We start from the raw sequence: 14999 nt of genomic DNA on the forward strand, positions 1-14999 counted from the left end.
CAAAGGTTTGACTAATCTAAACACATATATATCTATATATCATGCGAATAACCACCAGTAAATGGGACAGGAGAAGTACTCTCATTCCTAATCTTCCTTGCTATTTAAAGAGAAATATTTTGTATATTTGATGGCAATGCTAATCATAATTTAAGAGCCCTACTACATTAAGAGCATTGCTTTTAATCTTTATTCTCTTGACATTTATCAGATCATTCAAGTCAGTAAGAGTTCTGTATGTGAAAGAATACGAGAGAGCTACAAGTAAGATGCTATCATCTAAGCCACTGAAACTCAAAAATTAATTCAGAGAAATGTAGGTATGCTGTAAAGATGACACTAAAGATAAAAAGTGCTGTGTCTTTTGTAGAGAGAATAACTGTAACAAACAGCTTTTTTAAACAAAGTCAAATTGGAAATGAAGAACCGCAGTCATCATTGCTCTCATTTCTAAAACTGCAACCACACTTTCTACACTTTCTATCACTACAGATCTCACAAATTAAAATAACAGAAGTTTGCTAAATCCCATTTCTATTTCCAAACAGACAATTTTGGACAGGTTATTGGACAAACTGCAGATACCTGAAATATTAAAGTTTTTTTGTTGATAATTGTTTAACCTCCTACAATATGATCATTACTTAAGATATAAATCTGAACTAATACATTTATTTTCATCAGGATGGTATACCCTCAACTTTTACAGCAATGGAAAAAGAACACACATCTTTACATTGTTAATAATAAGCAGAATTAAGGGAGGGTATAAAGTCTGAAAGTTGTTACACAATTTCTTTGTTATGCAGGAAAAACTCCATAATACACTCCATTTCAAAATCTGTTTCATATTAGGCAGTCATATTTAAAGAAAATAAAAATAACGTATGATTTACTGATACGCATTTTGTTCAAATCAGATTAGCTTATCTCTTTTCTCTATCCAAATTTAAGAACCTTAAAAATGCAGAGCTACAGCCCTTTTTTTTGGTAGAAGTTACAGAACAAATTTCATTTTAGACAGCACTAGAAAAACTAAGCATCAAATCCTAAGCTATTAAGTAGTATATACAATGTTCCAATTAAGAAATCAGTTATTGTCGAAAACACTTTCTGACATAGGCCTTATCCTGCTTGTTGGTCCTCCCTTCTTGTGCACAAGGTTTCAAACATTTTGCACATAACTCATGCACACAGGGTCATCCCCTAGAGATTTGTCTTCAAATTTAGATAAAATAAGAGAAGTGCTTAAGTTTCTTTGAACGCTCACATCTGCCTTATTTCAAGAAGGCACTTACGTGGTGACTAGACTATAAAACACTTGCTTCTGTTAGCAATCTCCAATAAAGGAGAACTAATTTCACATCACCAGCTCCTCAAACAACATCAGCTTTGATCTCTAATATGTGCACACCTAGCAAAAGGCACCAACCAGATCTATTCTGGGATGCCACACGTACACGTAGACATGCACGCATAAGGGGACGAAAAGCACAAGAGGACAACCTGGAGAAGGACTGGGGACTCGAGACTCCATTTACTTTTTGTAAGGAGACTAAGAAAACCTGACTCAGTGAGTCCTACAGAATGAATGCTGAGAGAGGATATGATTGCAGTCTATTAATACATCCTGAGATAAACACCAGGGCGGGAGAAGAGCTATTTCAGTGGAGGACAATGTTGGCAAGAGAACAAATGTCTACAGAGTCGCCATGAGTTACACTCATCCTGGAAACTAGAAGACTTCTGACTAGGAGAGGACTGAAGTTCTTACATCAGCAGCAGTGAGAGCAAAATACTGAAATGCTTCCCAGCTAAAAACTTGATCAGTTTACTACAGGGACTGTATGATATGGCTGTCGGTAACTGAAGACCGTGTGCAGTGAGCAAGCAAACGCCTCCTGGTCCTGTGTTCCTTCACTCTTTACTTAGTAGCTCATTGGCCAGCCACACAGTACACTCTGCAGGAAGTCTCTTTCCTGTTTCACAGAGAAATTGAAGGCATTACTAGTGAAATCTTAAGGAAATTACATAGGATGTGAGATTGAAGTAAAGGAATCTAGATTTGTTTGCATCTCCTGGATTTTCTGATTTTCTGACGCACTCACTTGGGACCATCCATGTGAGCTGCACATACGGATCATCAAGGGACCTGTTGCATTCATGGGATTTCCTAAGCAGCCCAGCACAGCCATCTCCCACAGCTTAGCGCTCTATTTCTCACTGCCACATATTTAGTACTAGTGGTTCTAATACTCTTATTAAGTAATGTATGCTATTACGTGGTCCTGTCTCTGTATTCTGCTATAACATACTAAACTAAGCACATTAAATGCAGAAGTATACAAACTAGAGCATTTCTGATCTCCTAGCCAGGAAAATGTGTTTTTCTCTAAAGAAAACTGCCTTACTCAACATATATTCAAATAATATGGAGTAAAAATATTTTCAAGTGCCAAACCTATGACTGCAAATGTACTTTAATTTCACAGTTTTCATTAGAATTAATGAAAGCTCAAGTTCATGAAAAAGAACCAAACAGTTTAGTCTGTCCATAACAGCAGGAGGAATACAGTCAGCTAAAGCTTATCTGACATTAGACTCATCTGACATTAGACTTGATTTCGTGCTGACCCTGCTCAGCTGGCAGATGCTTTTCCTCCTGTGCTTTGGTTGATATGTCTGACAACCTCAACGGTGAATTAACTACAGTTAATTCTATGCAGATTAATTCTGCTGAAAGTCACACATTAAGAGGGTAGGAGGTTAAAGTCATAGCGAAGTGGATGCCAACAATGTCCACATCTGTATTTCTAGAGTATTGGCAGCACTTTAATTTCCTTGTGACTCTGCATAGAACATTGTTGGAGTTGTGAAATTTTAGGCCAGTAAGATGCCTGCATCCAGCTGAAACTTGAGAGGATGGAGAAACCTTGCATGCTGTGGCTTGGAGCCTCAGAAAAAAAATCACAGGTTGGCAAGAGGTTTTAGTGCACACTGGTTTACACCTCCTTTCTACGGAAATAAATATTGCCAGTTTTGTCACTCCAAAAACATTCTGGGAGTCCAGGACTGTCACATGTGCCAAGTATAGCAAACCTCTTCTGTGAGACAGAAGACATTTTGCACCAGATACCCTTGGAGCTTGTGTTACCGCAGCACTGATTCAAAGTCCTCATCCAGTGCAGCAATTCCTTCTCCTTGTTAACTTGTTATGTTTTAAGTGCCATTGCCAAACAGACTATACAATGTGCTGCTTGAATCTCCATGATAGAAAATTTTAAAGTAGCCATTTTTAAAGTTTCCAAAATGTACTTATCACATGCCTAGATGAATATCTTTTGTAATTCTTATTAGGCAACTGATATAGCATATTTTTTCCATCAGCAAAGTGATAAAGAATAGATTAAAAGAACACATGGCTAGCTTGGAACTTTGTCAAGATATTTCTTCAGCGCTACTCACTCTAAAGAACTATTTCAGTCAAATTCTGTGTTACTAAATCAAGGAACGGTGAAAATGTTGATTAAGATTTTTCCAGAATATTGTCTGTTCCTTACCTGTGGGCAGTCTTTGATGTAGTGTCCCTTGTTAAAGCAGAGGTGGCACAGGTAGTTAGGAGGTGGCCTCTTGCTGGGTTTTCTGGCTTCTGATGAAAGGGATAGGTCAGAGAAGTGCTCGGTGAGGGAGCTTAACCCATCCACAATGTTATTAAGAGAGCCATAAGGTGATGCGCTCTTGTACAGACTGCTGCTCAGAGCCTGCAAAAGACAAGAAAACAGTCACATGCAACACAGTACTGTATTAATGATTATTCTGAGACTGACCTCAGCAGGGGGAGGATGAAAAAAACCATGCTTTTTTTTCATTAAGTACATTTCATTAAGAACATACTTGTGGAGAACAATATACAGGTCATTAATAAAAAGACTTCCTGAAGGCGGTGTGATGGAGCTGGTCACCCCATTGCTGAGGAAACTATTGAGCTTCACATGGTCCACTTAGTCCAACCTTTCCACTAAGTAATGACTGCTTTCTTGTCTTTGATCAGACCACAGTCATGGTATAGTCAAAATATGCAGGCAAAAAGCTGGAAGAACAGCCCACAGAGGGGAATGTTTTTGTGTCCAAACTACTTACACAAACAATTCTAAAGTCAGGGAAAGGAAAAGAACACCAAGAAAAACGTAAAGTAATTTTTAATTTCCAGTCTGGTTCATGAGACAGTCAGCATGGAGACCTGTATTCAAACAATACCAAGAAACATTCAGATCTCTATCTGTCTTGGATTTTCTACAGGGAAAACTGCTGTAACTTAAACATTTCACGATAAACAGTAAATATGTAGGGTTTGAACCTCACTTCAATAGGACCTTCACTCTCTCAATCTGCAAATCAAAATCAGGAGCTCCTAATTTGCCACTCTGTAGTTTTAGCAGGAAAACCATAATTACCTAACTAAATACTCTGCCTAACAGAGATAACAAGAACTAGTTCACTTTAATCTGTTAAGGCTCAAAAGAAATGATGTAGGAGTTTAAAAAGTAAATAAAAACTTCTTAAAAAGAAATTAACATGGTAATGGGTTTTTTTGGTAATGTTAATTACCATGTTAATTACCACCTTAGAAACAGGACTGACTACTGACTGCCCTTTCCATCTGAAATGAGGGGACACACCTGACAGCAGGTCATTCTCCTGGCATCAGGAAATTACTGCTGGCTTATGGGAAAGTGAAGCAAGAAGAGGTCTGATCCATGCCTCTGTGGAGACCTTTTTTAGTGCTATTAAATCCAAATATTTCAGTGGAGTCTTTATTATGTGTCATGTATGTTTTCATATGTTTATATAATGTTATATACATATCAAAGATGCTCTGAAATTGATTTAGAGAATTTGTGAAATCAGTCTGAAATGGAATTACATTTATCTCTGAGATCTCAGACATTCGGGATGTCTACACAGTAAGGACATTTTCTGGGTAACAATCACATAACAAAAGAGTCATATTCTAGCTCTGGGCACAATGACCTGGATGAGTCCCAACTACCACTGAATCCCATCCCACTGCAGATGGTGTATACTGTAAATAAGAAATGAGCCTCAGTGGCAGGGCCATCATCATACAGTCAATTCACTTCACCCACCCTCATGATAGTCAAACACAATATGCTGAGCTCCACTGACCCCTCTTACAAAGCTGAAGCTGGTGCACAGCAGCAGGATCAATTCAAAGGGCCAGAGAGCAGTCTGATCTCCTGGGGGGCGTCACAATTGTCCTAGCTCTGAAACACCTAGATGATCTTTGAGGTCCCTTCCAACCCAAAGCATTCTATGATTTTGCCTCCAGCACATAATATTTCTGTGCTGGTGCAAGATGTTACGTCTGCTGAGAGGAGTCAGCCACTTTGATTCAGGGGTTAAACCCATACATTTTAAAAGGAAAAGCTATTTCAGAAACTAATGAAAATACTTTAGCTGCTTTAGCCATCAAGCAAACAAAAATACTTCTAATGGTCACTCGGATTTATTTTCTGGGATTTATTGGACACTATTGGAATGAGAAATTCTTGGCATCGAATTATTTAAAGGAAGGGGAAATGCTATGGATGCCAAAACAGTATTAATTAAGGGTCTTCAAGAAGTTCTTGTCTCCCTAGGAGCCACTTTCTCTTACATACTCTTGGAATAACACAAACCCTTTCTTTTCAAGAGCCTCTCTTGCCAAGAGATTGATAAAGTACTTCACATGCGCTATATCTATCAGCAACTTTGCAAATTTCATATTATCTGACTTTTATAGGAAGGTGTATGGACACACAGAATGTGTGAAATCACAAATTCTTTACCCATTGCAGAAATCTGCAACATCCCCTGGGGCTGTAGAATATAAACTCCTGCCCAGCAGGAGGCTGCTATTTCTGCCCCCAGTGACAAATGAAAACAAACCTATCTGCTGCTTTCAGTGGGTTTTAAATTGGACATATGGCTCACAGTGGTGACTATTTTCTTTTCTACATATTCTTTACACTGAGCTATTACCCCCTGTAGAAGGGAGCAGTTTGGCACCATGACTGGATGTTATGTAACGCACTCCTCCACCAAGATTTCTTGGCACCCTTCAGGTCAATGCAGAAACAGAAGGGTTGCAATACCACAGTTTTGCCCACTTCAGTAGCAAACCTTCCTTACAAACTTTTGTCTGTTTGAACCATGGCAGCCAGAAGCCTTGTCAAAGGAACCCATCAGACTCCAGGCTGTTCCGACACGACGTCGTGACCCTAGTGGGCACCAACAGTTCTGTGGCCCAAGCACGTGGCTTTGAATGTGACCGGCTAGTTCAGCTGGCAGGGCATTTGGGTGATACGTGCCAAAGCTGGACACATGAAAACATCCATTCTACATACTCCACCATAAAACACTTCCCTATAATCATCTTAAACCCTGTGTTAAAAAAGGAAAAGACACAAATATAAAATCCCAGAAGATGACAGTAGAGGAGAAGACGGACATTGCTGACATCAGTGGAGCTTTAAAGAACAATGAATTCATTAAGAAAAATTCCTAGATGATCCCAAGATGCAGCCCATCCATCCTGGTATAGAGTCAGGCAAGGCGCTTCATCAATTCCTGCTAATTTGACTGGGAATATGGTCTTAAATCACTATAACTGAGTCAATGTGAAAAACACATCAATCTGGCACTTGAAAGACGCTATAAAGAACACCAGTGCAAACTGTGCTACATCCTGTCACTAGCTGTGGAAACCTCTGCTTCCTCAGAAGGAGATGAGGAAAAAAGCCGTTCCAAAAAGCCAAGTTATATAATAAGGGTGGCGGTGGGAAAGTTCATCCCGGCCCCTGGGATCAAATAGCGAAAGTGCAGGAACATGTAATGGGATGGAAGCAAATCATGATTTAGTCCATTTTGTCTTTGTAGAAGACAAAGGGTGAATGAATATTGCTGACATACACAACCCAGTATTTTTTGTCTGGTGGCCTTAATGGTGCTAATCAGCAATTCAGCCCTTACTGTTTGCACTGCTGCAAAGGGGAGTTTTAAGGAGGGTTTTGAACAAAATCTCCAAACTAGCTTCACACTCAAAAGGGGATGAACAGAGTGACAGGAAGAATGCTGATGGTCTCATACAGATGACAGTAGAAAGGAAAATAGCAAGGAAGGGGGAAATGTGTTTTGACTCATTCTGGTCTTGAGCATGGTGGTGCACATCTGAGAGGTGGCAGGGAGACGGCTCCTCTAAGCGGTTTCACCATAAGCAATTACTGCTTTGTGTTCACAGTGTGCCACAATCAAAGGCAACCTATTTCTTTACTAATTAGACATCACTGTGAAACCAGAAATGATGCCTCTCACTTGGGAGTCTTATTTTGAACTATGACAGGATAGAAAAGATTTGGCAGAGAAAGGGTTAGTGCTCTCTCTGAGCCAAAAGACCACACTGCACATCCTAATTACAAGGCTCATCAGGCCAGCTGCAATGAATTCACAATTTCCTTATCTTGCTGTACTGGGAGGAGGGGAGAGCTGGGGGCAAAACTTTGAAACTGGCTTCGTGGGAAGTTTGAGCTGATCATGTAAGGATTGTTTGCCTTTTTTTTTTTGTCTTTTTCTTTTCCCTTTTTGTTTTCTTTCTATGAAACTTGACTTAGTTGAATGTGAACCAAACCAATAATCTGGTGTTGTGCTTTCCGAAGGTAATCTCTTTGCTCAGTAGATTTTTAAATTCTTATCTGTTCATGGTGTTGGGAAGTAAGGCTTTCTTTGTTATCTGTTTGATAAGTGTTTCTAGTTAAAGGGTACCTAATCTGTAAGGTTATAGTGTGGTCCTTTGTGAAAAAAGCAGCTATTGTCTTCTATAGCTGTTGTTACTTTGATTTCTAGTTAGGTAGCATATGTGAGTGACTCAAGAGTTCCAGCACCTAACTCCCTTCTAAGATATTCCTAGTTATGTGAATTAGTTGGAAAAGGCTTTTGATTCCCTTGGCTGGTCCCTGCCTTTCATAGGCAGCTTTGGGGACTAATGTGCCAACAGGTTGATAAGGAAACACTGAAATGCTATTTCTTTCTTCAGCTTCTTTTTTAATGGTGGTATCATGTTGAAAATAAAGACAGCGGTGCTGCAGGAGTATGCAAAGAAACATTTGAACAAATAGGTGCTAAGTTTTTCCAAATTTCCCACTGGTATGGGTGTTGCTTTAGCTGTAAAGGTATTTTTTAACAGGGTGCAGAAAGTACAGATAGCATGATAGGATCTTAACTGTGGCAACACTTAATTCTGCCCAGAGGTGATGGGTTTACCTATTTTCTAGAAGAGCTGACATTAATAAGTGATAGCAACCTGTCTCTGTGGGCATGGCACCTTGTTATTAGGCCTTAGAGGAGCTAAGACGCAAAACTTTTAGGTATGGGACTGGAAACATAGAGGCATACCTGGAAAAATCAGTTTCTGCCTTAAGTTCTGTGTGTGGCTGCTGGACCCGTCAGGCAGTGATAAAGGGTCACAAATGCATTTATTACCTGAAGCTACAATGACCTGTGCAGGTTGAAATGGTTGATGGGTTATACCTGGCCAGTACATTTGTTTGGTGCTCTTGGGGTTGTTGATTTTATTCTCATGTTAGACTCACACTTTTAAAACAACTTCACCTGCACCTTTGAATGCCTCCTTCCCCCACACCCATCCAAAATAAGGAGTGGCACTGGTACCCATACACAATACATCACCAGTTGAAATGGAGAGAAAGAAATATTTAAACCGACTGAATAAGTATGAAAAAACTTCTTGCCCTCTTTGAAATCATCTGCACTTTAGGTGCAATAGGTGAAACTGGACAGGAGGAGCCATACAATGCTTCCAAACTGCTGGATTCTGTGCATATTATACCTCATCACAGATGTCCTTCTTTGTTCCTGCTAGCTAAAGGACTTAATATTGAAGCTGGAAGAGGTGACTAATCCACCTTAGCAGGGTAATTTCCCTCGGATGTGGCATCACTGTTGTGACTGTTCCACCTGAGATGTAGTGGGTTGAGGTTAAAAAACCAAAACCATCCAGAAGTCCCATACAGAAGAATTCTTCCCTGTTTACAAGCATCTCTAAAGGACTTGTGAAAGAACCTGCTTGAGATATGTTTCTAACATTTGTGCTAGTGCTTCTCTCTCTGTTTTAATTGCACATACTGAAGAGAGGTCCTGTAGCATTTCAGTATTCCAAAACCACAGTCCAGTCATTGATTCTTTCACTCTATGAAATAACCTGAAAAGTGATGCGCAAAGAGTTTTTGATTACTTATTTTGGCTTTAGTATGCTGCCAATCTCATAAAGCAAAGAGAAATAAAGCAGTCTTAGCTCTCAGAGTTAATTTTAAGTCAGCAGGCGCCATGGCTGTTTGAAGTTCATTGGAAAAAGGAGCCGGGTTGCCCTGTCATAAGTGTGGAAAAAGAAAGGTTTTAATATACTGTAAATCATAAACATTCTCCAGTCTGTGAAGTGGGTATGATGGTAACCAGACTAGCCAGGCTAATTATTAGCCCTGAAATGTCAAAAGGTGCTGAGGTTGTTTATCAGCTTGGATTTCCATGAAGATAAGAACTGATCCTCATGCTGTGTCATGAGTGAAACAGTAGGATAGATAAGTCATTGCTCTTGCTCAGTTGCTATTTTCATGTCAGAGAAGGGGGAAGCCTGAAGCTACTCAAACAGTAATTTGGTGGCTAGTATGTGCTGATACATAAAACCTAAGGACCTATATTGGTCTTCCCTGCTAGTGCCCCAAGGCTTCAGATATGGGATTTAACTGTGGGGCTGAGACATGTGTGAAAGCAGAACAGTTGCACCTGAAGACGATTGTGTGTCAAATCTGACATCTTTCTGTGCTTCAGCTCTTTATAAGTGGTCAAAACAGTTCCCTGTTTTTGTCGTTAAAGAAAATGCCTAACGCAGAATCTATGTTTATGTCCAACTCCAAAGCCTTCTGAAAATAGATTAAATGAAAGTACTGCTATAAATTTAGTTGTATTAATTTGAGCCAGAAGAAATACAGAAGTTTAATTACAAAGGCTGAACTGAAAAACTTCAAAACCTGCTCCCTTATGGCTTATGTCTGCTTTAGCTTCTCTGATAAATTATAGATACTTCTACAGAAAACAGCTTACTCAGTAACATTTTGTCATTGGACAACTGCAAGCAGAGACTCAGGCTTCTGTTTCCTTCTTAAGTCAGTGTTGAAGTCAGCTGACAATAAACCTGGTCATTGGGCTGAATTTAGTAAAATATCAATTACTCCGGTTCCTCATCTAAAAACACAGGTAAATGTAGCTCAGCCACGTAAACCTTAATTGATGAATTCCTGGCCAGTTAGATTAGCCAGAGCTTGCTTAATACTTCCTCTGTAAAGTTTTTTAGATAAATACACTCTTATATTAAACTGCTAACACCTACTTCTAAATATCTTCATATAGATGCCACCAGGACTTTCCTTTTGCAGAAACAGTATCTTAAGGAGACAACTATGAAAGCAGCATGACTTGTCCAATGGATAGATCTACCTAATCTAGTTATTCCAGACTGGACCATTTGTCTGGCTGCAGTCTCTCAGGTCATAATTGTTCACCACTGCTGAGGCTCTGCAGAACAGCAAGTGGGTGCAACATGCTCCTCTGTGTGTGACTGGTGAACTGCAAGGTCAAAGAGCAACATATGTCACTATCTCTCCTTACTTTAAATCTGCATCTTTTGGATGCAAAGCTTTCGATGACTTTCACAGATCTTTAGGTTTTAAAAAGTGCTGCTCTCCTCTCTACAAGAAAGATGATCCAAGGGCTGGAGCACCTCTCCGATAAGGACAGGGTGAGAGAGTTGGGATTGTTCAGTCTCAAGAAGAGAAGGCTCCAGGGAGACCTTATAGCAGCCCTCCAGTACTTAAAGAGGCTACGGGAAAGCTGGGAAGGGCTCTTTATCAGGGAGGGCAGGATAGGATGAGGAGGAACTGTTTTAAGCTGAAGGAACGGAGAAGTAGATTAGATAATAGAAAGAAATGTGTTCCTGTGAGGGTGGTGAGGCACTGGCACAGGTTGCCCAGAGAAGTTATAAATGCCCCATCCTTGGAGGTGTTCAGGGCCAGGTTGGGTGGGGCTTTGAGCAACCTGATCCAGTGGATCTTGATCCCCATGGCAGGGGCTTGCAACTGTATTATCTTTAAGGTCCCTTCCAGCCTAAACCATTGTATGATTCATTCCAGGATACAATGGTATAAGAGTAACAAAACACCGATAGATAACAAGTTTCTCAGTCACTGTCATCAGGAGTGCTGAAGCTCAGGTAGGCCTGATAGCTCTCTCCTCGTAGTGTGATCATCCATATTTCAGCCTTGGGGAAAGTTTTACTGTGGACATTATTGGGAGGCACTTGTTTTACACAATATACAGAGACCTCATAGAAAGATTTTAACGGCAGGTGTGGAAAGATAGGAAAGGAGAGGATAGAGATTTCCTCTGGTCAGAGGTGTGCAGTCTTGGAGGAACTTTCTAAATCTTGCACCCAGCTCTGCAGGGACTCTTTTCATCCACTGAACGCTGAACAACTGCCCACTTATGTTAAAGAGAAGTTCTAACACATGAGCACTATATTAGGGACAAGGGAGACCATTCATGTTGTAAATTACTTTAACACATCCCCACAGGAGCTTTCATTCCTCAGCCTGTCCCTCCACTGCCTGCAGCCGAGTCTCTCCCAGGCTGCAGACTGCCAACCTCCCTGACCTTTCTGAAAAAGGGCTGTGGGGAGGGCCACTGCCAGATCCCTCGATCCCGCTGCCTCCTCCCATTGATAAAAAACAAACCTATTTTGCCAAGATGGGGTTCCCGGACAAGGAGGAGATTATGAAGGTTTTATGGCATAAAGTGAGGGGAGAAACGGATGGACACATTTTGAACCCTGCACTTTCTGTTAACATCTCTGTTTCCTGCAGGAAATCTTGTCTCAATCTGACCTGCAGCTTGAAAAACAAGAGTCAGGTTTCCTCTCATTTGGTGGGTCTTTTGACACTCCAAGCACAAGAAAAATAACACCCGGAAATAGATACGCGCCTGTTCAAGGCGCACTTAGGAAAGCGTTTACCTCCTGCGCAGCTCTTGCACGATGAAAGGTTTTTCTAAGAAATGCCCATTCTGGGTTAAATGGAACTTTAAGTTTGAGACAGTGTTGTTTATATCATTTACATTCAGTAATGCCTTCTTGGCACAGAAACCCCTGCGATGGCTGCCAAAGTTTAAAAGAGGCAAAGCTAAGGTCACTGTCAGAGGTAGAAACAATACATCATCTGCCCAGAATGGGCCCCTTACAGTGTGCTCAGGGCCTCAGTTCCTGCACTCACGGGAAGACAAAACCTTTTATTAAATTGACTATAGTGAGGAAAATAAATCATTTCCATGTACTAAATGACAGGCTGGAATGTCATTTTCTGACTCCAGCTTTTAGATAGTATTTATCTACATTTAAAACACCTTCTTTATCAGCTGTGATACAGCATTAGCTTTGAGTGTGATCTGGGCAAACAAACCTGAAACTTCCCAATTGGCTTTAGATAAATTACAAAATAACAAGTAATCTATTTTCCAAGTAGAATTCAGAATTTTTTTTCCAGGTTAGGTCTCTTAGAGGAATTAATCTGTTATCCTATCAATTTCACTTGCGATTTATGTTGGACATAGATGGTTGTAAGAACACCTCTGCATTTCAAGGACCAGCAATCCTCAGATCCTCTTACTAAATAGCTCTTGCTAATCCCCCATATTCAGGATGCAGTGACTGTACAATAGTTCCTCTGCCTTCCCTTCAGCCACAGGTATCCACAGTCTTTATGATTACACACAAAGAGTTGCCTAGCAGGCTGGCTTAGTGTTAAGAAATACAAGCGCAGGCTCCCCTGCTACAATCACAATCAGTTTTAGAAACCTGGAACCCCTAGGTTGGCAAGAGAAACCTATAGGATCAAGATGATCCTTCTGAAATGATTGCTTGGTTAGCAGTTAGCTGGATGAGATGTAAATACAGGTTTCAAGATTTGTGCTATCCTTCTAGGGTATTGCACTTGTGTTCATTCAAGAATCATAGAATCACCAGGTTGGAAAAGACCCGTCGGATCATCGAGTCCAACCATAAAGACACCAAATCCTGCCCCATGCAGGGAGTAGGTGTGGGTGGTTGTTTAATACAGCAGGAATGTATTTCTGCTTTGGATTAAGAGTCCCGAGTCATAAGGGCATTTGCCCATCTTCAAACTAAATATGTAGAAACACAACACGAGTTTCCTAAGACACGGGTCTAGAAGACCACGGAGCAGCTCTCCTGTCAGCAGCAGTTGAAAGAGCTAAGAAAAAGGGCCTACAAGAAGCTCCTTAAATTTCCTTTTTGTCAAAGTATTTGATTTGTTTAGTATTTGTTTACACATGACAGAAAGTAAGGGGCTAGTTTTGTAATATGTTAGAACTTAAAAACCATCAAAACTCCCAACAGCAGCACTGGCCTGGGTGGGCAATGAGGGATGTGGACAATGCCCAGGCTTCCTAACCCTGCATTTATTCTGCTCTCCTCAAGTGAATCTGTCTAATTTTTAGGTTCTACTTTTAGTAGATAACAGATTGTTACATTTCAAAGAATAAACACTGACCTGTAGGAAAAAAAGGTGATCTAAGTTGTGACATTTACAGAGTACTGTCTGTCTGATTCCTGTCAACATTACTGTGAGGTCTGAATAGCTTTGTAAAACTTAACTGGTTCCTTTGATCCATTAAATTCTCTGGAACATAGACAGAACCTAAGTAAACTGCCATGAAGCAAAGACTTACAATCTTCCCATTAAATTTAACCATTTCCTTGTGGCTTTCTAAAAGAGGAAGAAAGGCAATTCAGGAGAGTGGCAAAATGGGCATCAGGCTGCTGGCAATCTTTCCAGGAAAAAGCAGCTGAGTAGAGGTACAAGTGTTAAATGTTATATTTCACAAAAGCATTCGAAGCTTTCAGGTGATTCCTGGTACCACTTTTTAGGCAGCATTTATATGTATGCACCTGGTTTAGAGAACAGAACATACTTGCATTTTTTTTCCTATGCATGTTTCTATCAGTACTGTACAATTTAGCTATGTAGTATCTCTGCCTGGGCATTTCTGCAGGTGCACAGTGTCATTGTTTTTCATGCTTCTCAAAGCAGCATGGAGAACATCCTCTGGTCTCACATTTAAATATTGCTTAAATCGTGTGTCATGGGTCCTTTTACGGCCCCCTTAAACCCTGTACTAGAATTTTTTTCATTGCATAAATCCCTACCTGGTGAGTGTCATTAATGCAATCTTTATTTCTAATTATTTCTTAATAAAGTGGCAGGACCATTGATACAAGTTGTTTGCCATCTATCTGGTACAACTCTACTAAAACCTCCCAAACAAACAACAACAAAAGTGTGGGGGAGGGAGAAAAGGGGAACCAGCTTTTGGATAAAAGCAGTTTAGGACACCTTTTGGTTATCCATTCATGCCATACACTTCACAAATGAACGTATTGGTTCAAGTCAGACTTGATTTTCTGATCATTTGTGCAGTTCATTGGAGAAGTATCTGCCTTTTCTGTTCTGAATAACTGAGTCTCTGTCTGCAGAGCAAAAGAGGAAGGGATGAAAAATCATTACCCAACACAGAGTTACATCACCCCTTTGTTTGGGTGCCTTGGGATGGAAGACACTGTAAACGTGTAAAATAACTGTAACTGAAAGCTGTGTGTAAAACAGAATTATAACAAGAATTCTACTTGCTTTTGCCTCCAATTATGGGGCAGTGGGGTTTTTTTTCCTGCACGTTGCCTGGCAAGTTTTTCAAGACATGGATGTATTTGAGAGAGAGAAAACAAATGCCAGTGCTCCTCTTAGCGAGGATTTTGCATAAATACAAACTCCCAAGTGACTTAAAAGAGTTGGCAATAATTT

At 40.2% G+C, this 14999-nt stretch overlaps 1 protein-coding gene across 1 annotated transcript in view; it reads right to left on the reverse strand.

Annotated features, from left to right (window-relative positions):
- ZCCHC24 (zinc finger CCHC-type containing 24) overlaps positions 1-14999 on the reverse strand; it is a 112267-nt gene that overhangs the window by 90584 nt on the left and 6684 nt on the right. The window contains exon 2 of the mRNA XM_069863887.1: positions 3561-3761. Coding sequence (XP_069719988.1) covers positions 3561-3761 — 201 coding nt within the window. The remainder of the gene's footprint in view (positions 1-3560; positions 3762-14999) is intronic.

Source organism: Phaenicophaeus curvirostris, chromosome 9 (assembly GCF_032191515.1).
Source record: "Phaenicophaeus curvirostris isolate KB17595 chromosome 9, BPBGC_Pcur_1.0, whole genome shotgun sequence".
Lineage (NCBI taxonomy): Eukaryota > Metazoa > Chordata > Aves > Cuculiformes > Cuculidae > Phaenicophaeus > Phaenicophaeus curvirostris.